Source organism: Canis lupus, chromosome X, assembly GCF_011100685.1.
Source record: "Canis lupus familiaris isolate Mischka breed German Shepherd chromosome X, alternate assembly UU_Cfam_GSD_1.0, whole genome shotgun sequence".
In the NCBI taxonomy this organism is placed as follows: Eukaryota; Metazoa; Chordata; class Mammalia; order Carnivora; family Canidae; genus Canis; species Canis lupus.
Window position 1 is genome coordinate 41,794,729 of NC_049260.1, and position 25,574 is coordinate 41,820,302.

General features: G+C 43.2%; 2 protein-coding genes across 7 annotated transcripts in view; one reads left to right on the plus strand and one right to left on the minus strand.

The window, feature by feature from the left end:
- The window catches only part of ZNF182 (zinc finger protein 182), a 41,997-nt gene extending 31,083 nt beyond the window's left edge, over positions 1 to 10,914 (minus strand). The window contains exons 1-2 of one of the 2 annotated variants that reach the window (XM_038587322.1): positions 10,618 to 10,914; positions 10,106 to 10,162 (exon numbers count right to left, since the gene is read on the minus strand). The gene's annotated coding sequence lies outside the window, so the exon portion shown is untranslated. The remainder of the gene's footprint in view (positions 1 to 10,105; positions 10,163 to 10,617) is intronic. The other variant, XM_038587324.1, reaches the window with a different exon arrangement.
- Positions 1,948 to 23,729, plus strand: SPACA5 (sperm acrosome associated 5). Of its 5 annotated transcripts, XR_005386266.1 has the most exons (5): positions 1,948 to 2,161; positions 2,568 to 2,726; positions 4,335 to 4,413; positions 19,739 to 19,907; positions 23,602 to 23,729. XR_005386266.1 is itself a non-coding variant. In XM_038587333.1 (4 exons), the coding sequence occupies exons 1-4, from the start codon at positions 2,005 to 2,007 to the stop codon at positions 19,749 to 19,751; spliced, it is 408 nt and encodes a 135-aa protein (XP_038443261.1). In that variant the 5' UTR covers positions 1,948 to 2,004; the 3' UTR covers positions 19,752 to 20,316. The 5 variants fall into 5 exon arrangements, 4 of the variants coding, with proteins under 4 accessions (XP_038443261.1, XP_038443260.1, XP_038443259.1 ...); XM_038587333.1 differs by lacking the exon at positions 23,602 to 23,729 and having other exon boundaries at positions 19,739 to 20,316; XM_038587332.1 differs by lacking the exons at positions 19,739 to 19,907; positions 23,602 to 23,729 and adding an exon at positions 5,418 to 5,642.
- The last annotated feature ends 1,845 nt before the right edge of the window (positions 23,730 to 25,574 follow it).

Genomic DNA, 25,574 nt, shown 5'->3' on the forward strand with positions numbered 1-25,574 from the left:
GTGAAAGTGGGTAGTGTGGAGCAGCATGAGGGAATGACTATGCATTTAATTTTGAATTAATGTGAGATCATGCATAAGGGCTGAGTAAATGATGGGAAAATGAGGCATGGTCTAAAGTGACAAAAAATGAACATGGGAGCAAACTGAGTGAATGGAGCAATTCAAGGTGGTGAATGTGAATAGAGCTAATAAAGCAGCAGAGTGCAAGTTATTCTGAGCACTAAGGACCAGAGTGTGAATAAATGATGGTTTATGGGGCATATAAGAGCAAGGGAGGTGAATTTAGGGGGAGTGGGAGTGAATGGAGGTAATGTGGGCCATAGAGGGAAAAATGGGGAGCACAAGGGACAAAGAAGAGGGAATAAAGATGTATACAAGGTAGAATGTGAATATGTGAATCAGGCTGAGTTTGAGTGGCCACACTCTGAAGGAGAAAGGGAGTGACTAGAAGTGAATAAGGGGCAGACTAGGGTAATGAGGGGCTCTAGGAATGTCCAGGGATCCCAGAGTCAATCAGCTCAGGGGAAGGAGCTGATGCATGTGCATGAATGGACCTAATGCTGGGAAGAATGAGAGGGAATGGAAGCAAAGAGCAGAAGAACATGAGGAACTGTGGGTGTTGTGAGTCAAAGGGCAAGATGAAAGTCACATGGCCCCACGGGAATTAAGGGGGGGGGATAGGGCCCAGTGTTAGCAAAAAAGTGGTGAATTCAAGGCAGAATGTGACTGAATGAAGGCACTATGGGCACAACAGAAACAACTAGACGGGCAATCAGGTGCAGAACAGGAGTGGTAAGTGGGAATAGGGGTTACATTGGAAATGAATTCCAATGAACGAGATCATTTCAATGAATGAGAGGCTGAGTGAGAGTAAATGGAGTCGATGAAGAGAATGTGAGGAATGGGGGTGAGCAAGCATAGAATGAGAATCTGTGGGCAACGCGAGCTAGTGTTTGGGAGTAATATGGGGAATAGGGATAACATGGGAGTAGCATTTGAGAGAATAAAGGGGAAGAAGGGACAGAAAGAGAATGAAGGAGGGAAAGAATGAGGCCCAGAGTCCATGAACAAAGCCGAAGGATGGGCCCTTTGAGAGTGAATGAGAGTCACTTCATGCAGTGTCCAGAAGTGGAGGGGGAAGTAGAAAATGAGAGTCTGAGAGTGAACGGAGGTGAAGAAATATGATGTGAGAGAATTGGGGTCATGCAAGGAGAGGGTTAAGGAACTGTGGCAATATGAGGCCCAGGGTGACTGAAGGTAGGTGGACGAGAGGCACTATAAGTGAACGAGGGAATAAATGATGGAACAAGAATGGAGGTGGAAACAGTAGTAGGGTGTGCATCTACATGTAATGTGTTGTGTATAGTATGTAATGGAGGGCAGAGAGTGAATGGGGCTAACGTGGGCCAGATTCCAGTAAATTGGGGTGGAACGGTGCATAATAAGTGAAGTGAAGGAAGTGCTGAGAATGGAAGGGCATGGTGGTAATATTGTGTGGAGCGGGAGAAACTGAGGCCATAGTAGGCACAGTGTCGTGAACAGTACTGACTGCTGAGCAGAGTGGGGGGAAGGGAGACAATGAGGGGCAGTGTAAGTGGAAATGGAGGTAACCAAATGGTATAGCATGATTAAAAACAGTGGAGTGGGACAGTATTTAAGGAATGTGGGGGAATGTGGGCTGATCATGAAGCCCAGGGCCTGAGTCCTGTCTGTGCTTTGCATCTCTGGCCCCTCTCTTCCTGCATCTCTTTCTGACATCTCAGGGTTTCTCCCTGGTTTTGCCTCCTCCCTTCTCTGTGTATAGGTCAGTATCTTTCTTTTTCATTGTGTGCCTGTCTCTAATAAGGGTAGCACTGGGAAAGATGTTGAGGTGTCCAGCCCTCTGGCTGTGTGTTCCAGAATCTACCATGTAGCTATTTCTTCATAGAGCCCAGAGTTCCAGAATGCCGCTAGTTCTAAACAGGGCAGGGTGAGTCTAGAGCAAAGAGTTGGGCAGGAGGGCCTATGGGTGTTATAATGCAGGCCTGGGTCACCATGGTGGTGACCCTGGCCACGCTGACAGTTGCCCCTGTGGATGCCAAAATCTATGAACGCTGTGAACTGGCAATGAAGCTGGAGAAGGCGGGCCTCAACGGCTTCAAGGGCTACAGCATTGAAGACTGTGAGACTCCAGCTGCCCCAAGTCCCACACACACCCCCAAGCCACCCATCACACTCAGACCCAGGCCCCCCTTGTCACTTATCATCTCCCTGGGCCAGGGCACCATCCTCTCGGTCATCCCCAGACTGACTTCTCTCATGTCCTTACCATCACTGCCTTCACAACCATCACCCTCATCTCTACCATCAATACCATCGCTACCATCAAAATCATGACAAGTACTATCACTATCACCACTGCCATCACTGAGATCTCACCAGAATCACCAACATCATCACCACCACCAAACCAGGATCATCACCCCCACAACTGAGATGACAACCATCCCCGCCCCCTCCCCCTTGTCCTGCCATCCCCTTGTCCCAGGACCCATGCCTACCCGCTACCTACCCCCTCCCTGTCCCAGGGCTGTGCATGGCACACTATGAGAGTGGCTTTGACACCTCCTTCGTGGACCACAATCCCGACGGCAGCAGTGAATATGGCATTTTCCAGCTGAACTCCGCCTGGTGGTGTAACAATGGTGTTACACCCACCCAGAACCTCTGTCACATGGAGTGTCGTGGTGAGGCAGCACTGGGGACACCCTGAAGCCCTGCCTGGCCCCACTGCCCAACACACAGAGTGCAAGGTTGCCTAAGCCATAATCTCCGGTAACAAGCAGAAAAATGATAGGGAAAGGAACAGACTTGCCTGGGCTGTTAGAGACACCATCCTGTATCTTTACTGACTACACTGAGATGTTGTCCAGGTCAGGAGGGCTCAGAGCTCCTGGACCTCACTGAGAATGGAGGCTGCAGTTTTCTGGGACTCAGAAAACAGGAAACTTGGCTCCATGCAGAATGGAGGGGGAGATTGTCCTGATTTGGGGCTGAGGTTGTTCAGGCTCTGAGGGAAGAAACATGTATCTGGCTGTAGGAACAGAAATAAAGTGTATCTGTGCAGAAAGGAGAGAGCTTTCCAGACAAGAGTGTGGTGTTATTGCAGACAAAATTTAATAGCAGTAGTTGTTCAGGGTTGGCCAAAATGGTGCTGGAGGTTGTCTGAGACAGACCAAAATGGGAACTGAGGTTACTGGGGTCTAGACCAAATGGAGGTTGAGGTTGTCCAAGTCCTGCTACAATAACAGAAGAGGTTACCCAGGATTGGTCAGCTTGAAGGTTGAGGTTGTCCAGGACTAGCCACCACAGAGGTTGAAGCTGTCTAGGACAAGGTAACATGAATAGTACAGTTTCTCAAGACTGGCTAAAATGGGTTAAGGTTGTTCACTTTGACGACTTTGTGTGTTTCACTTCACATGGAAGTTGAGGAGGGATCAGCTCCAATGGAAGCTGAGGTCCTAGAATGGTCAACATGGAGGTTGGAATTATTTATAACTAGTCAAAATGGCAATTGACCTTGTCTGAGGAAAGCATCCTCATCCTATGGACCGACAGGAAAGTGGCTTCTCCAGCCCAGCCGTCCGTGCTGCAGACCGTCTGCCCCTACTGCCTATGTCCTCCGGTCCTGCCCATTACTCCTGCCAAAAGGACATCTGGACACTTCGAATTTTTCCATAAAACTTGATCGTTGGATCATTAAATCTTTAGAACTGTTAGGAACCAAGGGCCTCCCTTCAGTAGACTTTTCCCTGATTCCAACTACCTTAAGTTTGCTCAGATTTGTGGGTGGCTTCATCCCCTCGACTAAACATTTAGTCCTTTGTTAGGATGACATCACAGAAGCACTGAAATCAACAGTCCAATAAAATACAAACTAGCCGTGAAAAAAAAAAAGGCAATTGAGGTTGTCCAGGACTGGTCACCATGGTGGTTAAGATCATTAACCAGTCAGAAGGGCAGTGAAGGTCACCCTGGTTGAGCAGTTGGGATCATCAAGAACCAAACACAATAATGACTGAGGTTGACTGGAACTAGACAGCATGCAGATGGAGGTCATTTGTAACCAAAGTGGCAGTTGAAGTTATCTAGGAACTAACAGCATAATGTTTGAAGTCAGCAAGACTGAATTCACAACCAGCTGACAAGTGAATCCAAGGTCATCCAGAATCAGCCAATGTAGTAGTTGAAGTTATTCAGGCTCCAAGGAATACAGAACCCCTGGGCCAGCCATATACAGTCACCCTGTCCCCAAAGCACCAGATCACTATGTCTCTTTCTTCCTTCCTCCCTAGACCTGCTCAACCGCCATATTCTGGATGATATCTTGTGTGCCAGGCAGGTGGCATCATCAAAGAATGGTATGACTGCCTGGTAAGTTCATGGGGGTGGCTTGGGCCCTGGGCAGCTGGGATAATGGCACTGCCACCCCATCAGCCTATCCACTTCATCCTCCCATCCTCCCTCCCTTCATTTCCCAGGGATTCTTGGACCCGGCACTGTTCTGGCCATTATTTATCTGAATGGCTCAAGGGATGCAATATGCATGCCAAATCTGACTCAAAGAAAATTAATTCATGACTCAGTTTCCCAGAGATAGAGATTTCCTGGATTTAATAAACGATGCTATCTATAAATAATGCAAGAGACCTCTGATGCCTAACTCTTCATTTTCCCAATGCCTGGAGGTATCCCCATTCAATCACTTCCTCCATACATTCAGAGTTCTAATCAGAGACACCAGATAACTCAGGGTGTAAGTAAGAGCGCAGCTTCTCCTGGGTTCAAATATCATCTCTACCACTTATGAGCTGTGTTGTGTTGGGCAAGGCATTTAATTTCTCTGTGCCTCAGTTTCCTCATTGGCAAAATGAGGATGATAATGATAGCAACTATTTCATAGGATCATTGGGAGAATCAAATTAATGAGTGTTCAGCAAGCACATAAAGTGCTTGGTACACAAGGCAGGTATAGGTCTGGAAACAGAAGGGCAGGATGAGTGTCTGTGAAAATTGGCTTTCCTTAAAAAGCATCACTTTCAGAAGTCACTACAGGGTCTTTAATTAAGGTCTTCCCCAGGGAAAATAATATTGGTTTCAGCTTACACTGGAGGCTCAGTGGGAATTAAAGTGTTCACATTCTCCCACATCCTCCCACACTTTCCCATTCTAACATTCTGCACACCCCCTCAGCCCCACCCCGCCACTCCCTCTTTCACCATGAGTATCCTAAATTTCAAATGACAGGGTGGGAATTTAGGCCAGGAATTCAATATATACACAGGGTAGTAATTTCTTTTCACGAATGCCTGGATTTTGATGTGTCTTGGGCAGAGAATTTAGGATTTTAAACTTGCCACTCTTTCTCTTTGTACCAGCCCCATCAGAAGCCGCCATCCCCGTGAGGAAGCAGTCCCCTCACGTCTTTTGTACTTTTTGGTTGGGGGTGGATATTCACCCACCTAAAGCCTTGTTTTCAGTGTTTGTTTCCTCCAAGGTAAGCACAGGTGATCATTAAAGCACATATCCACCAGTGTAAGAATGACCGAGCCTCCTTCCTAAAATGCCAATTTGATTTCTGCCTTCAGCCCCAACCAGCCTAGATGACCAAATTTCACATTTCCCTGGGGATCCATAAAGGGGGCCATCACTCTCGGTACCAATTTCAGTATTTATCAAAAGCAGCAAAAATAAACTCTGCTGAATTTAAGTAAATAAGTGGGTCTCCTAAAAGCCTATAGGTAGCTCATAGCATTTCTGGAAAGACTGCATGATCAAGCCCAGGAAGAAGAGAGGTATACACATAGACACAAAGCCAAAACTTTTTTATTTTATTTTTATTTTAAAAAAGATTTTATTTATTTATTCATGAGAGACAGAGAGAGGGAGAGAGGGGGGCAGAGACACAAGCAGAGGGAGAAGCAGGCTCCATGCAGGGAGCCTGATGTGGGATTCAATCCCAGGACTCCAGGATCAGGCCCTGGGCCAAAGGCAGGTGTTAAACCACTGAGCCACCCAGGGATCCCACAAAGCCAAAATCTTGACTGTAGAACAGGCTAGAGCAGAAATACTGGCAGTATCAACTGCTGCTACTTCTGGAAACTGGTGCCCTAGTGGTGTTTTCTTCACATCGTTCCAATTATGCACCCTTTCTAATAATGTCTAACATTTATATTTATAGTCATTTTTCCTTTAGGGATTATCTTTATTTTTTTAAGATTTTATTTATTTATTCATGAGAGACAGAGAGAGAGAGAGAGAGGCAGAGACACAGGCAGAGGGAGAAGCAGGCTCCATGCAGGGAGCCTGATGTGGGACTCAATCCCGGGACTCCAGGATCACGCCCTGGGCCGAAGGCAGGTGCTAAACTGCTGAGCCACCCAGGGATCCCCATTATCTTTATTTTTTAAAAATATTTATTTATTTATTTATTTATTTATTTATTTATTTATTTGACAGAGAGAGAGAGAAAATATGCACAAGTAGAGCAGAAGGCAGAGGGAGAGGGAGAAGCAGACTCCCCATTGGGCAGGGAGTCCCATGCAGGCTCCATCCCAGGACCTGAGCAGAAGGCAGATGCTTAATTGACTGAGCCACCCCGGCACCCCTAGTAATTATCTTTAAATCTGTAGCTTTATATCAATTGGCAAACTCTTTTTTTCTTGTGGATGGCACTTATTCCCCATCATGAGAGCCATCAAAATATCTAAACAGATTTTGTTACTTTTTTTCTATTGAGAGTTTGGTGTTAAATCTGGACTATTTCCCTCCCCAGAGGACTATGTTTATTGAAGTTAATTAAATTGGGTTTCTCTCGATACCTGTGCCCAAATTTATAGCAAGGCTTGGCTTCCAGCTAAAGCTTCTCATTATATTCAAGGCCCCAAAGACTGAAGACATGAACCACCTCTCTGATGTAAAATAGTCATTCAACACACACCCATGGTAGCCAAGTACAGAGGCCATGATTTTTGCATCAAGACCTTGGCTCATGCTACTCCTTCCTCTTGGAATGTTCTTACCCCTAGTATGGCTGGCACCTCATTTTCAGGTCTAAGCTCAAATGGCACCTTCTCAGAAAAGCCTTCCCCCACCATGTTAGCTAAAGCAGGATCCCTCACCCTGCCTTTTTCTTTTCCTTTGACTCTATAAAGGATTTCCCATTTTCATTTCTTTCACAAAGTTTCTTTTCTCTCTGAGGTCTTTAACTCACAATGAGCTTTTACTATGGAAGAAAGTTTTTCTCATATTCAAGAGAGGTCTGGGGCACCTGGGTGGCTCAGTGGTTGAGAGTCTGCCTTTGGCTCAGGGTGTGATCCCAGGGGCCTGGGATTGATCCTGTGGGGAGCCTGCTTCTCCCTCTATGTCTCTGCCTCTCTCTGTGTATCTCTCATGAATAAATAAATAAAAATCTTTAAAAGAGAAGGGAGAGAGAGAGAGAGAGAGAGAGAGAAGTCAAAGGGTTTTTCTCCTGTGTGGGTTCTCTAACATATAGTGAGTTTTGACTTCGTCCTGAAGGCTCTACTACACTTCTCAGACATAGAGGGCTTCTCTCTTATATGAGTTTTTTTTATGTATAATTAAATATGATTTCTGGGAGAAAGCTTTCTCACATATATTATACCCATAGGGCTTCTCTCCTGTGTGAACTCTCTGATGAATAATGAGATGTGATTTCTGTAACAAAGCTTTATCACATTCATTGCATTCACACATTCATTGCGTTCACAGGATTTCTCAAGTTTTTCTTCTATATGAGCTCTCTGATGTAACATGAAATAGGACTTCCAGGAGAAGACCTTTCCATATCCATCAGTTTTTTTCCTGAATGGATTCTTTGATGTACATTAAGAGTCACCTTGGGGCACCTGGATGGCTCAGCTGGTTAAGCATCTGCCTTCAGTTCAGGTCATGATCTCAGGGTCCTGGGATCTAGCTCCCTGCCCCTGGCCCATCAGACTCCCTGTGCACTGAGCAGGGAATCTGCTTCTCCCTCTCCCTCTGCCCCCTCCCAACTCTCTCTCTCTCTCTCTCAAATAAATAAAATCTTTTTAAAAATTTAAAAAGGGGTGCCTGAGTGGTTCAGTCAGTTAAGTGTCTGCCTTCACCTCAGGTCCTGATCTCAGGGTCCTGGGATGGAGCCCCATGTCAGGCTCTCTGCTCAGTGGGGAGTCTGCTTCTGCCTCTCCCTCTGCCCCTCCCCCCACTCGCTCACACTTGCTCGTTCTCTTTCTCAAATAAATAAAATCTTTAAGAAAAAAAGAAAAAATAAAACAAAAAAGTTTTCTTTTAAAGATTTTATTTTTTTATTCATGAGAGACACAGAAAGAGAGGCAGAGACACAGGCAGAGGGAAAAGCAGGCTCCACGTAGGAAGCCCGATGTGGTACTCAATCCCAGTACTCCCAGATCACACCCTGAGACAAGGCAGAGGCCCAACTGCTGAGCCACCCAGGTGTCCCAGAAAACAAAAAAGTTTACAAATAAATCAAAGTATTGACAACAGAGTAATGAGGAAAATACCAAATAAATAACAAAACATCTCTTTCCACCAAAAATAAATAAAATAAAATAAAATAAAATAAAATAAAATAAAATAAAATAAAATAAAATAAAAACATGACAGATTAGAAAGGGTATTTTCACTCAGTAGCGGGGAGTATAAACTTGCATGAACTTTTTCAAAGGCAGTTTGGCAAGGTCTATGAAAGTTCAAAATGGGGGGCACCTGGGTGGCTCAGTGGTTGAACATCTGCCTTTGGCTCAGGTCCTAATCCCGGGATCCTGGGATCACGTCCCACATCAGACTCCCCCAGGGAGCCTGCTTCTCCCTCAGCCTATGTCTCTGCCTCTCTCTATATATGTCTCTCATGAATAAATAAATAAATTTTTTTAAAAAAAGTTCAAAACATGCCCATCTTTTGAACCAGAAATTCTAGAAACGCTCAGCACAGTACAACAAGACAGGACATGAAAGATTATTGCCTTGCCATGCAACATGACACAGGCATACAAGACAAAAAAATGTGCAGCTGTTAAAAATCTCTGTCTTAGCAGTGAAATATCTTCTATCAACAAGTATTCATGGAGTAGGGACTATCCCAGCTATGCCAGTAACCAGCTCTGTAACCCCACGCCACTTGCTTATCTACTGTGGAACTCAAGTTTTCTCATCTGTAAGATGCGGATATTAAAGGTACCCACTTCTCCCACTTCTCAGGATACTTGTGAGGACTAGGGTGGTCATGTGTATAAAGTACTTAGTATAGTGCCAGGCCCAGTGCAGTCTCTTTAGGTGTTAGCTGCTGTTCCTGCCACTAATATTCTCATCATCATCTGTATTATCATTATCATTATCATTATCATTACTCCTACCACCTTCATCAATGTTACTATGTGAAGGGAAAACAGTGAGTTGCAAAACAGTTTGTGTATTATGAGCAAATGTTAGCAAAGGAAGGTTTATATCAACTCTATACTTTTATGTGTATGTAAATATAAAGAAGGAGGGACAGAGAGGTGTCCAGAGATGGCAATTAAATTCACCATAGAATTGGTTATCTGGAATGAGCAATGATACGAAATCCTGAGATACTTTCTCTTTTTATATTGTACATTCTTAAAAGAGTTTGAGGTTTCGGTGCCACTTCTATTGCCGCGAGGGGGAAAAATGACAAAATAATATAGACATTTTTAAAAAGGGCATAGGGGAGGGGTGCCTGGGTGGCTCAGTGGGTTAAGCATCTGCCTTCAGCTCAGGTCATGATCCCGGGATCCTGGGATCAAGTCCCGCATCAGTCTCCCAGCTCAGTAGAGAGTCTGCTTCTTCCTCTCCTTTCTGCTCCCTACCTCGTACTCGCTCTCTCTCAAATGAATAAATAAAATATTTTTAAAAAACAAATAAGGAAACCAAGGCACAGAGAAATTGGAGACTGCCTAATAGACTTAGGCAGCTATTATGAACATTTTGGCCCAGAGTCCATGCTCTTAACCAACACACATTACCCTTCCTTTGCTTCTAAGTGTTTTCACACAGGTCAGGGAGAGGGGAGCAAATAAGAACTCACCTGGAAATTAGTCATGTCTGCCTTGTGAAGAGAGGGCAGTGGCCTAGAAAAGCAAAGCTATTGAGAGAGGGGGGAAAGGAAAGAGAAGAGTTTGTAACAGCATGGGAAAATGGAAAGTTCACCAAATCATCAGGCTGGCAATCCATAAATGCCAGCTGGTAAAATGGCCATGCTGTAGCCAAGAAAAACGGGAAAGAACATTCGTTTGCCTCACAGAGCCCCATCATTCAACAACTCCGCTCTGTTATGCACCTCCAGACCTCCCAACACTCCCCCTCACCCATCACTGGCTCTAGACACTCCCTATCGCCCCAAATACCCCCATTATTCACCCCACAGCCCCCATGACTCACTTCACAGATCCCCCGTCACTGACTCCAAGGACCTCCCATCACACCCCAACACCCCAGAGACCCCACCTCCACAGCCCCCGTCGCTCACCTTAGAGGCTCCCCATCACGTACTTCCCCAGACTCCCAAGGCCCATCTCAGAGCCCCCTCCAAGTACTCACCTGGCAAGTTCGCGTCTTTGCAACGTCCACACTGGCCGGTGCCGCTGCAGCCGCAGACCAGCCCCGTCTCCCCGCCGCTCCCAGTGAACCCTCCGCCCTCCATCCCCTACTCTTCCTGTTTTCCACCCGGATTCCGGCGGCGCCTGCCTGGAGCTTCACAAATCAGTCCCAAGTTCCTGGGACGAGCCCTGTCTCGGTGTTTTACCCCACCGTCGAGGGGCTGGGGCTCTGCCTCCGCGAGCGCATTTGGCCTCGCCCGAGCGGTCAGTGCCAGCGGCCAGTGCCGTCGCCGCGCGTTTGCGGTTCTGCAACTGCGTGGACCACACGGCGGGGAGGCGGGGGAGGGGGATGGCCGCGCCCCTAAACTGATTTGTCACGGAGCAGGCATCTTTCAAAAGTTCCAGTTCCGTACAGCGGAGGTCTGCGCCTCGGAAAGTTCAGAAGACAGGGGATTTCGGGAGGACTTTGAAAACTTGCCGGGAGTGAGGTCCTCGGCGCAAAGGCTAGTGGTGGGCGAGTTACGCGCGTAAAGGCGGGTTTAATGGGAGCTGGTGTGGACAAACTAGGGCTCAGGACAAGACCACCCCCTCCGCGGGAAGATACCGCGGCAGAGTTGGGGCTGGGGGGACCGGGAAGAGCACAGATAGCCCCGGGAACCATGAGTGGGAAGAAAGGAGGCAAACCGGGAGTGAGCCCTTCCTCTACAGATCGGTACCCCTGGGAGAGGGGGAGAAAGTGGAGGGGTCGTAGACCTTGCAAGAAAGTAACACTGGGGGGCGCCTGAGGGGCTCAGCGAGTTAAGTGTCTCCCTTCGGCTAAGGTGTGATCCCAGCGTCCTGGGATGGAGAACCCTGCTCCGCGGGGATCCTGCGTCTCCCTCTCTGTCTCTCTCTCCCTGCCACCATCCTGCTTGTGTTCTCTCTCTCTGTCAAATAAATAAAATCTTGAAAACAAAAGTAACACCGGGGAGAGGGGAGAGGGAGAACCGGGGAGCAACAGTCCTAATAGATACTATTGGGCTAGCCGTCCTCTGTGGGAGATTCCAGAAGTGCAGATGGAAGAAATTGCGTCCTGGGAGGATGAGATGTGTGAAGTGACCAAGGAGAGTCAGAGACAGAAGCCTGGGGGGATTGGGGCGACTTGGACCTAGATAAGAATCCAAACCTGACGGTAATCTGCCAGGCACACATTCCATCCCTCCTTCTAGGAATCTGCCCCCAGAAAGTTGTGTTGTGGGAGGGTCGAGATGCCAAGTCAGAGTCCGATAGCGCCTCCCCGCACCCCCCCGCCCCCGTTCCAGGCCTGCAGGTCTCAGTTACCTGTGGAGGAGCAAAGGGGACACAGTGCTTGGGTGTCTTAAACACTCTACCCTATTAATCACTCTACCACTTAGTCGTGTGAAAGGTAAAATGCACAGGCTAATTAAGGAGATGATTTTTTTTTTCAGGCTATTGCAGTGGGGGAAACTCGTTAATGAGGAACATCTCAAAGGCAAGAAAAGGGACCTGGGGTTTCAGAAAGTGTTAAATAACAAAATTTAACCAAGTAAATTTGAAGATCTAATTGGTTTTGTTAAATGGTTCATAAATCCAGCAGCACCTCACCTAGCAAGTGGAGAGGTGCTCTAAGGAGTTGTAAAAAAGGCAGGTTTGCACAGAAGATGGGTGGAGGCAAGAAAGTTACTAGCCAAAGAAAAGGATTGTACCAAACCAAGCCTCACTCTAGAGGGAAAAGCAAGGTGTCTTATCATGCAGATTATCTCATCTTTCTTGGAAAGGAGGGTGGAAAGGGCCCAAGTGGCAGATTCATTGGTATGGATTGAAAAATCCCTTGCTGTCTGGTTAAGACTATACTTCTGCAGGAGATTGAAGCTGCAATTAGATTATGTCTTGGGGGAATAAAAAAATATAGATTTCAAGGGGTATATTCACCCCAATGTTTATAGCAGCATTATCAACAATAGTTAAACTATGGAAATAGCCCAAATGTCTATCAACTGATGAATGGATAAAGATGTGGTATATATACAAACATGTACTATTACTTGCCCATCATAAAGAATGAAATCTTGCCATTTGCAATGATGTGGATGGAGCTAGAGGGTATTATGCTAAGTGAAATATGTCAGAGAAAGACAAATATTATATGATCTCCCTCATATGTGGAATTTAAGAAAGAAAACAGATGAACATAGGAGAAAAGAAGAGAGGGAAACAAGACATAAGTGACTCTTAATAGAGAACAAATAGGGTTGATGGAGGGAGGTGGGTGGAGGATGAGCTAGATGGGTAATGGGAATTAGGGAGGGCATTTGTTGTGATGAGCACCAGGTGTTGTATGCAAGTGATAATTCACTGAATTCTACTCCAGAAACCAATATTGAAGTGTATGCTAACTAACAAAATTTAAATAATAATTTAAAAGATTATGTTTTTGGGAATATATTTGAGAACTTGGTCTAAGTGACACCATTTTGAGCCTGTGGGTTGTTTTGTTTTTGTTTTTGTTTTAACAAGAGGCAGGTAAAAAAAAAAAGTCATCCTTGAGTCATGAACAACAGAGATGGGTCTTATCTTGGAATATGCAAAAGTATTGGGAATTGCTATGGACTGAATTGTATACCCCTCAAAATTCATATGTTTCAACAAAATGTCCCCAAAATGATGACATTTGGAGATGGGACCTTTGGGAGGTTAATTAGGTTAGATGAGATCATACAGGGGACCCAGATTGGATGGGTTAGCATCCTTAGAAGAGACACCTCTGCCACACGAAGAAGAGGTCATGTGAGGACACATTGAGGAGGTGGCTCTCTGCAAGCCTGGAAGAGAGTTCTCCTCAGGAACCAAATCAGCTGGTGCCTAGATTTTGGACTTCCCAGCTTCCGGAACTGTGAGACATTATTTTCTGTTGTTTAAGCCCCCCAGTCTATGGTATTTTGTTATGGCAGCCTGAGCTTACTAATACTGGGAAACTTGTAGTTCTCTATTTCCTGGAACACAAACATGTGGCGGTATTTCTTCTCTATCGGTGCTTTCTGGAAGAACAGGACTCATTCATATATAAAGTCTGACTCTGCCAGGCCCCTCCAGTCCAGCTCACCTTTGCCCCTCATGGCTCCCATTCCTTCCTACTCTACCAATCATTTAAATCTATGTCATCCCACTGTGCCCCAGATTTCCTCATTCAGTCCCACTGTTTATTCACTTCCATCCACTCTGCTTCATAGCCACCATTCACGCATACTGTACCCCATATTAATACCTTTTTTTAAAAAGGTCTCACATATCTATTATTGAAACAACCTGCAGAAGTACAGAAGTACAGAAAAATCATTTTCCCAATTAAACATGTCCAGCTGTCCAGGAGTGATGTTTTCAGCTTGATAGGGTGAGATGCTAGTGACCTTGAAACAGCGTAAACAGAGGATCCCTGGGTGGCTCAGCGGTTTAGCACCTCCCTTCAGCCCAGGGCATATGATCCTGGAGTCCCAGGATCGAGTCCCAGGATCGAGTCCCAGGATCGAGTCCCGCATCGAGCTCCCTGCATGGGGCCTGCTTCTCCCTCTGCCTGTGTCTCTGCTTCTCTCTCTCTCTCTCTCTCTCGCTCTGTCTCTCATGAATAAATAAATGAAATCTTAAAAAAAAAGAAACAGCATGAATATGTGTGCAATCTCATGTACAATTCCTTACACACCTACCTTGGTTCTTCCCTGATGTCTCCTCTTGGAGTTGCACCTGGTTTTATCACCAGTTTTCATTCAAACCCATTGAGGAATAAGATGATTCTGCTTACATTTCTTGGTCAAGAATCATTTGATCTTGAAAGTCTCATGAAAAGACATGACGAGGAACAAAATCAATCATGCACACCACAATAGCAAAGAAAGGGAGAGAGAATTAACACCTTTTTTATTGTGGTAAAATACATATAACATGAAATTTATTATTTTAACCATTTTAAAGTATACGATTCAGTGTCATTTAGTACATTCCTGGTGGTGTGCAACCATCACCACTATCTAGTTGCAGACTATTTTCATCACCCCAAGATGAAACTCTGTACCCATAAAGCAGTCATTCCCTATTCCTCCACCACTGTCACCCTCAGCCCCTGCTTCACAGTAATCTGTTTTCTGTCTATGGATTTGCCTATTCAGGATATTTCATATAAATAGAATCATACACTACATGGCTTTTGTGTCTGGCTTCCTTCACTGAGCATAGTGTCTTCAGGATACATCCATGTGGTGTCATGTATCAGTATTCATTCCCTTTTTAAATACTCTATTGTAGAGATATACCACATTTGGTTTATCCATTCACTGATTGGTAGACATTTGGGTTGTTTCTATCTTCTAGCTATTGTGAACACTGCTGCTATGACCATTTGTGTATAAATTTTTGTTTGAACACCTGTTTTTTAAAAAATATTTATTTATTCATAAGAGACACACACACACAGAGGCAGAGACACAGGCATAGGGAGAAGCAGGCTCCATGCAGGGAGCCCAAAGCAGGACCCTATCCTGGGTCTCCAGGAACACGCCCTGGGCCAAAGGCAGGTGCCAAACCGCTGAGCCACCCAGGCATCCCAGAACACCTGTTTTTAATTTTATTGTGTATATACCCAGGAGTGGGATTGCTGGACCATATGGTATTTCTATGTTTAACTACTTAAGGAACTACCAAACTGTTTTTCACTATGGCTACACTATTTTACATTCCCACCAGCAATGTAGGAGGGTTCCAATTTCTCCACATCTTGCCCAACAGCTGTCATTTTCTGGTTTTTTTTTTTTATAGCCATCCCAGTAGGTATGAAGTGGTATCTCATTGTGGTTTTGATTTGCATTTCCCTGATGACTAATGATGGTGAGAATCCTTTCATGTGTTTATGGACCAGGTGTATATCTTCTTTGGAGAAATGTCCTTTCAAATCCTTTGCCCATTAAAAAAAATTAACTAACAAAAAAAAAAAATTAACTAGGCTCCATGCCCAACATGAGGCTTGAATTCACGACCCTGAGATTGAGAGTCATCTGTTCCACCAACTTAACCAGCCAGGCACTGTTGCCCATTTTTAAAATGGATTTTTGTCTTTTTGTTGTTAAGTTGTAAGAGTTCTTTATATATTTTGGATACCAAACCCTTATCAGATATATGATTAGTAATACCTTCTCCCATTCTCTAAGTTGTCTTTTTACTCTCCTGATAATGTCCTTTGATGCACAGAAGTTTTCGATTTTGATGAAGTCCAGTTTACGTATTGTTTCTTTGTTGCTGATGGTTGGTGTCATATCTCAGAAACCATTGCCAAACCCAAAGTCATTAAGGCCCTATGTTTTTGTCAAAGAATTTTATACTTTTGTTCTTATATTTAGGTCTTTGATACATTTTGAGTTAATTTTTATATGTGATGTGAGGTCAGGATCCAAGTGCCTTCTTTTGTATGTGGATATCCAGTTGTCCTAGCACATTGTTGAAGAGACTATCCTTTCCTCCATTTAATTGTCTTGACACACTTGTTGAAATCAATTGACCATACATGGATGGGTTTGTTTCTGGACTTTCAATTTTATTCCACTGAAATATATATGTCCATCCTTGTGCCAGTACCACACTGTTTCCATTGGAATTTTGATAGTGATTACATTAAATGTATACATTGCTTTGAGGAGTATTTGCCATCTCCACAATGTTAAGTTTTCCAATCCATGAACACTGGATGTCTTTCCATTATTTAAGCCTCCTTTCATTTCTTTTACTGATGTTTTGTACTTTTCAGTGCACAAGTCTTGAACCTGCTTAAATTTGCTCCTAAGTATTTTATTCTTTTTGATCCTATTATAAATAGAATTAATTTAATTTCTTTTTCAGATTGTTCATTACAAGTGTACAGAAATACAAGTATTTTTGTCTGTTTATCTTGTATTCTGCCACTCTGTTGAATTCAGTTATGAACTCAAATAGTTATTTGTGGATTCGCTAGGACTATATATATATATATATATATATATATATATATATATATGAAATATTATCTGGGAATAGAAATAGTTTTACTTCCATTCCAATTTGAGTGCCTTTAATTTCTTTTTCTTGTCTGAAAATTGCTCTGGTGAGAACTCTGAGTACAATGTTTAATAAAATTGGCAGAAGTGGGCCTCCTTGTTCCTGATCTTAGGGAAATACTTTTGTTCTTTCACTATTGAGTATAATGTTAGCTATGAGTTTCTCATAAATACCTTTTATCAGGTTGAGGAAGTTCGTTTCTATTCCTAGTTTGTTGAGTGTTTTTATCATGAAAGGATGTTGGATTTTTGTCAAATTTTTTTCTGCATCAATGAGATGACATATTTTCATTAACATGTGGTCCAAGACATTTCCTAATGTGATTTTTTCCTGAGTTATTTACAAGTGTGTGACTTATTTTCAAACATTTGAGGATTTCCTAGTTATGTTATAGATATATAATTTAATTCCATTGTGGTCAGAGAACATATACTATAGATCCTCATCCTTTGAAGTTTGTTGGAACTTTTTTATAGATGAGCATAGGATCTATTTGGGTAAATTCTCTTTGTGCACCTGAAAAGAATGTGAATTCTTCAGTTGCTGGGTGTGGTGTTGTCTATGTACTAATTATATGAAATTCATTAATTGTGTTGTTCAAATCTTTTATATCAATTTTTTTCTGCTTATTATATCACTCAGAGAAGTACTTTAAAGTGCCTAACTATGTTGTGGATTTGCCTATCTCTCCTTTTAATTCTATTGAGTTTCACTTTATTTATTTTGAACCTATATGATTAAGTGATATAATAGGCAGAATAATGGACACCCAAAGATATCCTGCCCTAATTCTCAGAAACAAATAGGAGTTTCCATATACATGAATATGTTTTGTCATATTGACAAAAGGGATTTTACAGATGTAATTAAGATTATTAATCAGTTTATCTTAATGTAGAGACATTATCCTAGATTACCCATATGGGCCTAGTGTAATTACATGAGCCCTTAACAGCCGATGTTGGGGGGTGGAGGCAGGAAGATGGCAGCAGAGTAGGAGGACCCTAGGCTTGCCTCATCCCATAAACAAAACTAGAATAACCATCAGATCATCCTAAATACCCCAGAAACCAACCTGAAGGCTGACAAAACAAACTCCACAACTAAAGGGAGAGAAGAGGCCACCTTGAAAAAGGTAGGAAGTGTGTGGATTTAGTTTAGGGGACCAAACGGATGGATCACAGGCTTTGCAGAGGGAAGGGAGCCATGATCACTGAGAAGGCCAAGAGAAGAAGAACACACAGGGGAACACACAAGGAAATTTCCCCAAAGCCATTGGATTGGAAAACAAGAGGGGTTGAATTTCATGAGTTCTTGCAAGCAGTTACCAAAATTGAAACAGGAAAAAATAGAACATGTGAACAGAGCAATAACCAGCAAAGATATTGAATCAGTAATTTAAAAACTCCCAACAGAAATATCAGGGAGGGAAACAGAACATGAAAGACCCCTAACTCTAGGAAATGAACTAGGGGTGGTGGAAGGGGAGGTGGGCAGGGGGTGGGGGTGACTGTGTGATGGGCACTGAGAGGGACACTTGATGGGATGAGCACTGGGTGTTATTCTATATGTTGGCAAATTGAACACCAATAAAAAATAAATTTATAAAAAAATAAAAATAAAAACTCCCAACAAACAAAAGTCCAGGACCAGATGGCTTCACAGGCAAATTCTACTATTTTAAAAAGGATTGATACCTATTATTCTCAAACCATTCCAAAAAATAGAAAAGGAAGGAAAACTTCCAAATTCATTCTATGAAGCCAGCATTACCCTGATACTAAAACCAGATAAAGATACCATTAAAAAAGAGAACAGGCCACTATCCCTGATAAACATGGATGTAAAAATTCTTAATAAATTACTAATGCTAAGTGAAATAAGTCCGAGAAAGATAAATATAACATGATTTTACTCATATGTGGAATTTAAGAAACAAAACAAATGAGCAAAGGGAAAAGGAGAGAGAGGCAAACCAAGAAGCAATCTCTTAACTATAGTGAACAAACTGATAGTTATCAGAGGGAAGGTGGGGGGATACATAAAATAAGTGAAGAGGATTAAGGAGTGCACTTGTCCTGATGAGCACCAGGTGTTGTATGGAAGTGTTGAATCACTGTATTGTACACTTGAAACTAATGTAACACTGTATGTTAACTGACTGGAATTTAAATGAAAACTTGATAAAAGAACAGATGCTGGGAGGTGGGAAAGGAAGGCAGAAGGGAAAGTTAGAGATTTGGAGCACATAAAGAAGTTGATGTGCTATTGTAGGCTTAAGGATGGAGGGGGCCATGTGCAAAAGAACTGAATTCTGCCAACAAACTGGATGACTTTGAAAGTGGATTCTTTCCCCAAAGCCTCCAGAAAGGAAGGCAACCTTGCCAGCACCATAATTTCAACCTTATGAGACCCTAAGAAGAGAGCCCAGCTGAGCTGCATGTTGCTTGGAATTCTGCCCTATGGAGACTGTGAAGTAATAAATGGGTGTTATTTTAAGCTGCCAAGTTTGTGGTAATTTGTTAAAATAGCAACAAAAAATGAATGATACAGGTAGATTAAAAATTTAGAATTGTTAAATTTTCCCTTGACCTGACCCTTTTATTATTATGAAATTTCCCTCTTTATATCTAGCAGTACTTCTACTTTACAGCCTACTTGACTATTAGTATAGCTATAACAGCTTTCTATTATTGGTTTCATGGCATATCTTTCTCCACCCTTTTATGTTCGACTTTTTTATACCTCTTCATTCCTTTCTATAATTCTTGCTTCCATTTGGGATCAGATTAAATAACTCCCTTTAGTATTTCTAGTACTACAAGCCTACTGGTGATCAACTCTCTTAGGTTTCTTTGTATGTAAAAGGCTTTATTTCACCTGATTTTTTAAACAAATGGGATAGATTGGGTATAGAATTTTCGTTTGGCAGATTTATTTCCTTTCATCAGGGCAATAATTTGTCCACATATACTTTCCAATATAAAAGTACCTGCCACACTGGCCTCTGAACACTCTGTTCTTCCTTTTATGTCCTTTCTAAACAGGAATAGAAAATGATACAGTCCCTACTGAGATGTGCAGTTGAGACTTAATTCACAAGGCCTGGGCTTTCCAAACCTGACACCTTCCAAATGTCTTCAGGACTGGCACTTAATAAGCAGCTCCTGAGAGATAACCTCTGAATCCTTGGAACATCTTGCCTGATAAGATATGGTATGTCTTTGTATACCTAAGTCCTCAGGCCACACCAGATAATCTATGCTAACAATCTGATTTATGGAGAATGTACATTTTTATATGTCTGGGTGTTCAGACCACACTGTATTAGTTTGGCCCCTAGGGGGCTAGAGACTAAATAGCTGAGTCACATAAGTGCCCATTGCTTAAGACTGACCCCTAATAAAAACCCTGGACTCAAGGCTCCAGGGAGCTTCCCTGGTTGGCAATACTTTATACATGTTGTCATACATCATTGCTGGGAAAATTAAGTGCTGTCCATGTAACTCCATTGGGAGAAGAAACTGGAAGGTAGCACCTGGTTTCTCCTGGTCTCTGCCCTGTATACCTTTTTATTTTTTTAAGATTTTATTTATTTATTCATGAGAGACACAGAGAGAGAGAGAGAGGCAGAGACACAGGCAGAGGGAGAAGCAGGCTCCATGCAGGGAGCCTAACGTGGGACTCGATCCTGGGTCTCCAGGATCACACCCTGGGCTGAAGGCAGCACTAAACCGCTGAGCCACTTGGGCTGCCCTGTGCACTTTTTTCATTTGATTTTAATCTGTGTTCTTTTGCTATAATAAACCACAATCGTGCATACAATCACTTTTCTGAGTTCTATGAGTCTTTCCAGTGAGTCATTAAACCTAAGAGTGATCCTGGAGACCACATATTTGGCATCAGGAATGATGTTCACTAAAATGACCCTGGTTCACTGAAACATGGCAAAGGCATTGTTTGAGAAAAGGATGAGGTAGTGGGAGTTCATGAATCTTTGATGCCTGGATAGCTACCAAGTCACCCATGGTATAAAATGGCAGCTATACTGTGATCAGTTACTAGAGGTAAAAGTTACCAGTGGAATTCAGAAGTGACAGACCTAACTCCTGAGCAGTTGGGTCACTGAATGTATTAGGGTCCTCCAGAGAAACAGAACCAATTATATATTTTTTTAGATTTTGATTTATTATTGGTTCTTTTTAAGATTTTATTTATTTATTCATGAGACACACACACACACACACACACACTCACACACAGAGGCAGAGACATAGGCAGAGAGAGAAGCAGGCTCCATGTGGGGAGACCAATGTGGGACTTGATGCTGGGACTCCAGGATCACGCCCTGGGCCGAAGGCAGACTCTCAACTACTGGGCCATGGAGGCGTCTCTTATTATTGGTTCTATTCTATATTATATTATACACATTTACCAGTTTATTAAATACAAATCAATAGCCAGATGAAGAGATACATAGGGCAAGGTATGGGGGGAAAGAGTACCACTGTCCTAATGTCTCCATGTGTCCAGCAACCCATTATCTCTCTGAGTCCAGTCCTTTTGAATTTTTATGGAGGCTTCATTGCATAGTCATGATTGCCTAAGTCATTGGCTATTGGCTGATTCAACCTCCAGTCCCTCTCCTCTCCCCATAGGTCAAGAGGTGGGGCTGAAATTTTCAAACTTCTAATCACATGGTTGGTCCTCCCGGCAACAAGCTTACCAAGAGTGGGCCCAGGAGTCACCTTCATTAGTAACAAGACACCCATGTCACCTTTATGTTTCTGAAGCCCTCTTAGGAACTGTTGATGAAAACCAAGTATATCTGAGAAATATATTTTGGTCATCTGAATGACCAAATACATATTTCTTATCAATTACTATATCATAGATGCTAAGAAAATTAGAGTGATTCACAAAAGAATGGAGAAATAAAAAAGGGAGGGTCAAGGAACTTTAACAGGGTGGAAATCTTTAAACAGTTATTGAGAAATGGGATTAATAAAGCAGATATTAATGGAGCCAAAACCAAGGCCTTAATGCAGCTCTATTGGAGGTTGGGTGGACTGATGGGACCCTCTGCTGGTCCACCAACATTGACGTGCCCTAAACAAATCCACTCTATTCTCCCTAGTTTGGAGAAATTTTAAAAGCCAGAATGCAAAGGTAATGATGGGAAAACTGACCTTGAGTTACCATGGGTAATGGTTTGGCAAATTTATCAGGATATGGATTGATGAAGGAGCCACAGGGTCCCTGACAGATCCCTGGACTGGGGACTCAAGGCTATATGAACATGAGTAAGGCTATATGAACATGAGTGAGTAAAGTGGCCAGGGTAGGGAAAAGCTTTCTGGGATTCCTTGACATGGAATCCCATTGCACAGTTTTCCAAAACTTGTTGGTGAAGTCCTCACACCTATATTGGGAGAATATTGAGCTGTAGTAGTTGATGAAATTAAGATGAAAGTTTGGATGAAAATTGAAATGTCTTGGGGCACCTGAGTGGCTCAGTCAGTTAGGTGTCTGCCTTCAGCTTGGATCATGATCCCAGGGTCCTGGATCGAGCCCCATGTTGGGCTCCCTGCTCAGTCTGCTTCTCCCTCTCCCTCTGCCCTTTCCCCCCCCAACCTGTGCTCACTCTCTCACTCTCTCTCTCCTGTCTATCTCTCTCACTCTCTCTGTGGATGTGTGCTCTCTCGAATAAATAAAATCTTTAAAATAAGAGAAAATTGAAATGTGTAAATGGACTTGATGTGAAGTGGTTGCCATCTCCCTTACCTGAATGTGTTATTGGGATAAGTCTGACTGCAGAACACTTCTCCTACCTAGTATTGTAGGACAGAAGGCATGTAAATTTACCCTCCATTAACTGAACATGCTAAACAGGAACCTACAGAATTGCCAGAGCCCACACAGGTTCTTAATTAGAAACAGTATAGAATACCTGGTGGACAGAAGGTAATAGACTGGAACTTATGACAAAAGTCCATGAGTGCCACCCAGTGGCGATCACTAAGAATCTGGACCAGAAAATTTCCAGACACCAAATAATAGACACTGGTTGAGAAAAAATTACTAGCTTGCTATTAGGCATCAATTGAAACTGTCCCCATGACTGAAGGTCATACAATGATCTTGAAATATGAAATACCCATAATGTCTTGGGTAATGTCAGAGAAATGCTCCAAGAAAGAAGGCAGTGCCCAGAAGAGTTCCATAATAAAATGGAAATGGTTTACATAGGAACACACTCCCAGAGGAATGCAAGAAATCGTATTCATAAGCAGATAGACTCCTCTCCTGAGGGCTGATTTTGGAATCACCTGAGGCACTCCCAAATCCTATAGCTATGTGGATGGGTCCTATAAACAGCTCGAAATTGAACAACAAAAAGCTGCTTAGTCTACAGATGGCAGTTCCAAGGTAGACAGATGACACCCTGTGTGGAAGGCCACCACACTGCAACTGACTGATGTAAAAACGCTGGTGGAAGATGGTGAGAACAAATCAATTCAGTGGGCTGAATTGCATGCTGTTTTCCTTGCAGTGATGGAAGAAATAGCACAAGGATAAGAACCACTATATCTGAGTTTCTACTGAATAATGGGTAGTAGCCACTAGCTTGGCCATATGGTCAGGCAGATGGGCAATAGAAAATTGGATTATTAAAGGGGTCCCCATATGGGTCACAGTCCTGTGAAAATCACTAGTGGAATTTAAACGGTGCAGTAAAGTAGAACATGTCAATGCCCCTCAGAAGAACCCCTTTCCAGAAACCAAAGGAACTGGCAAGTGGATATCCTGGTGTGTTGGCTCGAGGCAGTCCTCTGGGTCTATGAAATGAGTGGATGTGGGATAGATGCAACAATATAGACATGAGCTAATCATTGACATATTCCTCCAGCACCCACTGAGACACAAAATGTCAATAAGAACTGTCCTGTCGAAGACAAGATGGAGACCTCAGATAACTATGGAGCAGATAGTCCTTTGGGGAAGGTCCCACACATAAACTGGCAAGTAGATTATGGCAGACTACTGCTGATAGCTCCGGGAGGCTGTCAACAGGTCTCTGTTTTTTAATTGAGATATAACTGACATATAACATCATGTAAGTTTAAAGTATACAGTGGTGTTGATTTGGTACATTTACATATTGTGATATGATTACCACTATAGCATTAGCTAATGCCTCTATCATATCACATAATTATTTCTTTTATAAATGGGTCTTGACAGGAATAGACACTGTGCCGGGCTTTGCATACTTGGTGGTAGCTGCAAATATTCAGAATACTATTTTTTAATTTTTATTTATTTTTTAAAGATTTTTATTTATTTATTCATGAGAGACACAGAGAGATAGAGGCACAGAGACATAGGCAGAGGGAGAAGCAGGCCCCATGAAGGAAGCCCGATGTGGGACTCAATCCCAGAACTCCAGGATCACACCCTGAGCCAAAGGCAGATGCTCAACTGCTGAGCTACCCAGCGTGCCCAGAATACTATTTTTTAAACTGGAATAGAAGATGCTATAGCAATTGGAACCCCTGTGTTACATTTTTTCAGACTGAAGAACACATTTTACAGCTCATAGTGTCTAACAATGGACAACGAGATATCACATCAAATGGATATATCATTTTGCATATCATCCTCAGAGTACTGGTTTGATAGAGAATTAGAACAGGCAATTGTGTAAAACAAGGGAGATAACGTCATGGAGAGTTGCCTTACACCCCTTCATGAACATATGCCTGCATTTAACATGATGGGCCAGAGGAGGGTCTCCACTAGATTCCTACAGTTTTCTGAGAGGTCTGAAGCTGAGGGTGGGGAAGATGCTGGTAATACAATACAATTCTTTCCCAATCTGACATCAATTTTCTTCTTCCCTCCCTGAAGCAGTCATCCTGAGACCCCAGCTACACCTGCAGATGCCAGAAGCAGGCATGATCCTTAAATGAGAGACTGTAACTATACTTCTAAACTTTATTCCAGCATTCCTAAGGACCTAATAGGATGGATTATGCCTTTGCCTGTTATATAAATGGGCCAAAGATGACCTCTGTGTATTGGTCCCTAGGTTGTTTATATCTTCACTGCAAGCTGAGACCAAATAGCCCAAAAGCCTGCTGGTGCCTAACTTAAATGTTTGCAAATCCAATTATCTTATAACCCAAACAAGCAGATTTTTCACCAATTAGAACCTACCTGCTTTGCACATCCCATGAAACTTCACCCTACATCTGCTGGCAATAGGTAAGGTAAGCCCTGGGCTATAAGAGACCCAAGTTGCCACTCCCCTTCAGAGCTCTCTGACCCAGAGACTCCCCACTTTGCTGCTGAATGGCATCACCTAGATACATAAGCTCCCTCTCTGATCCTCTATCCCCCAGCAGTTCCCTCGCCCTCTTGCCCTTCTTAGTGGCCCTTAACGTTAGCCTCTGTACAGACTCTCACGGTGAAGCACTTACCCTGCCTGCCAACCCTGTCCAAGTGTCACCCAATAAAGCTTGTGTGTGCTACCGCCACCTTGTGGTCATATAGTTTTCCTTGATCAGCCCCCACATACCTCAAACTCCTGCAAGTGGCAATGAGGAGGAAGAGAGGATCTCTGGAGATAATTAGGAAATAGAGATGGGGGCCACCCAGTCAGTAGGACAACCAACTGGCAAAAATCCTGGACAGCCTCTAATGGCTGGAACTCAAAATTTGAAATGCCACTGCTGCACTTTGGCATGACATTATTCTGTGCTGCATTACGTATTTTGCATCATCTCCCCATGCCTCATCACCTTAGCCAGGCAGTTATACCAGTATTTGAATGAATCCAAGCTATTGTAAGTGACTTTTGAGGTCAGAGGCACTGAGCTG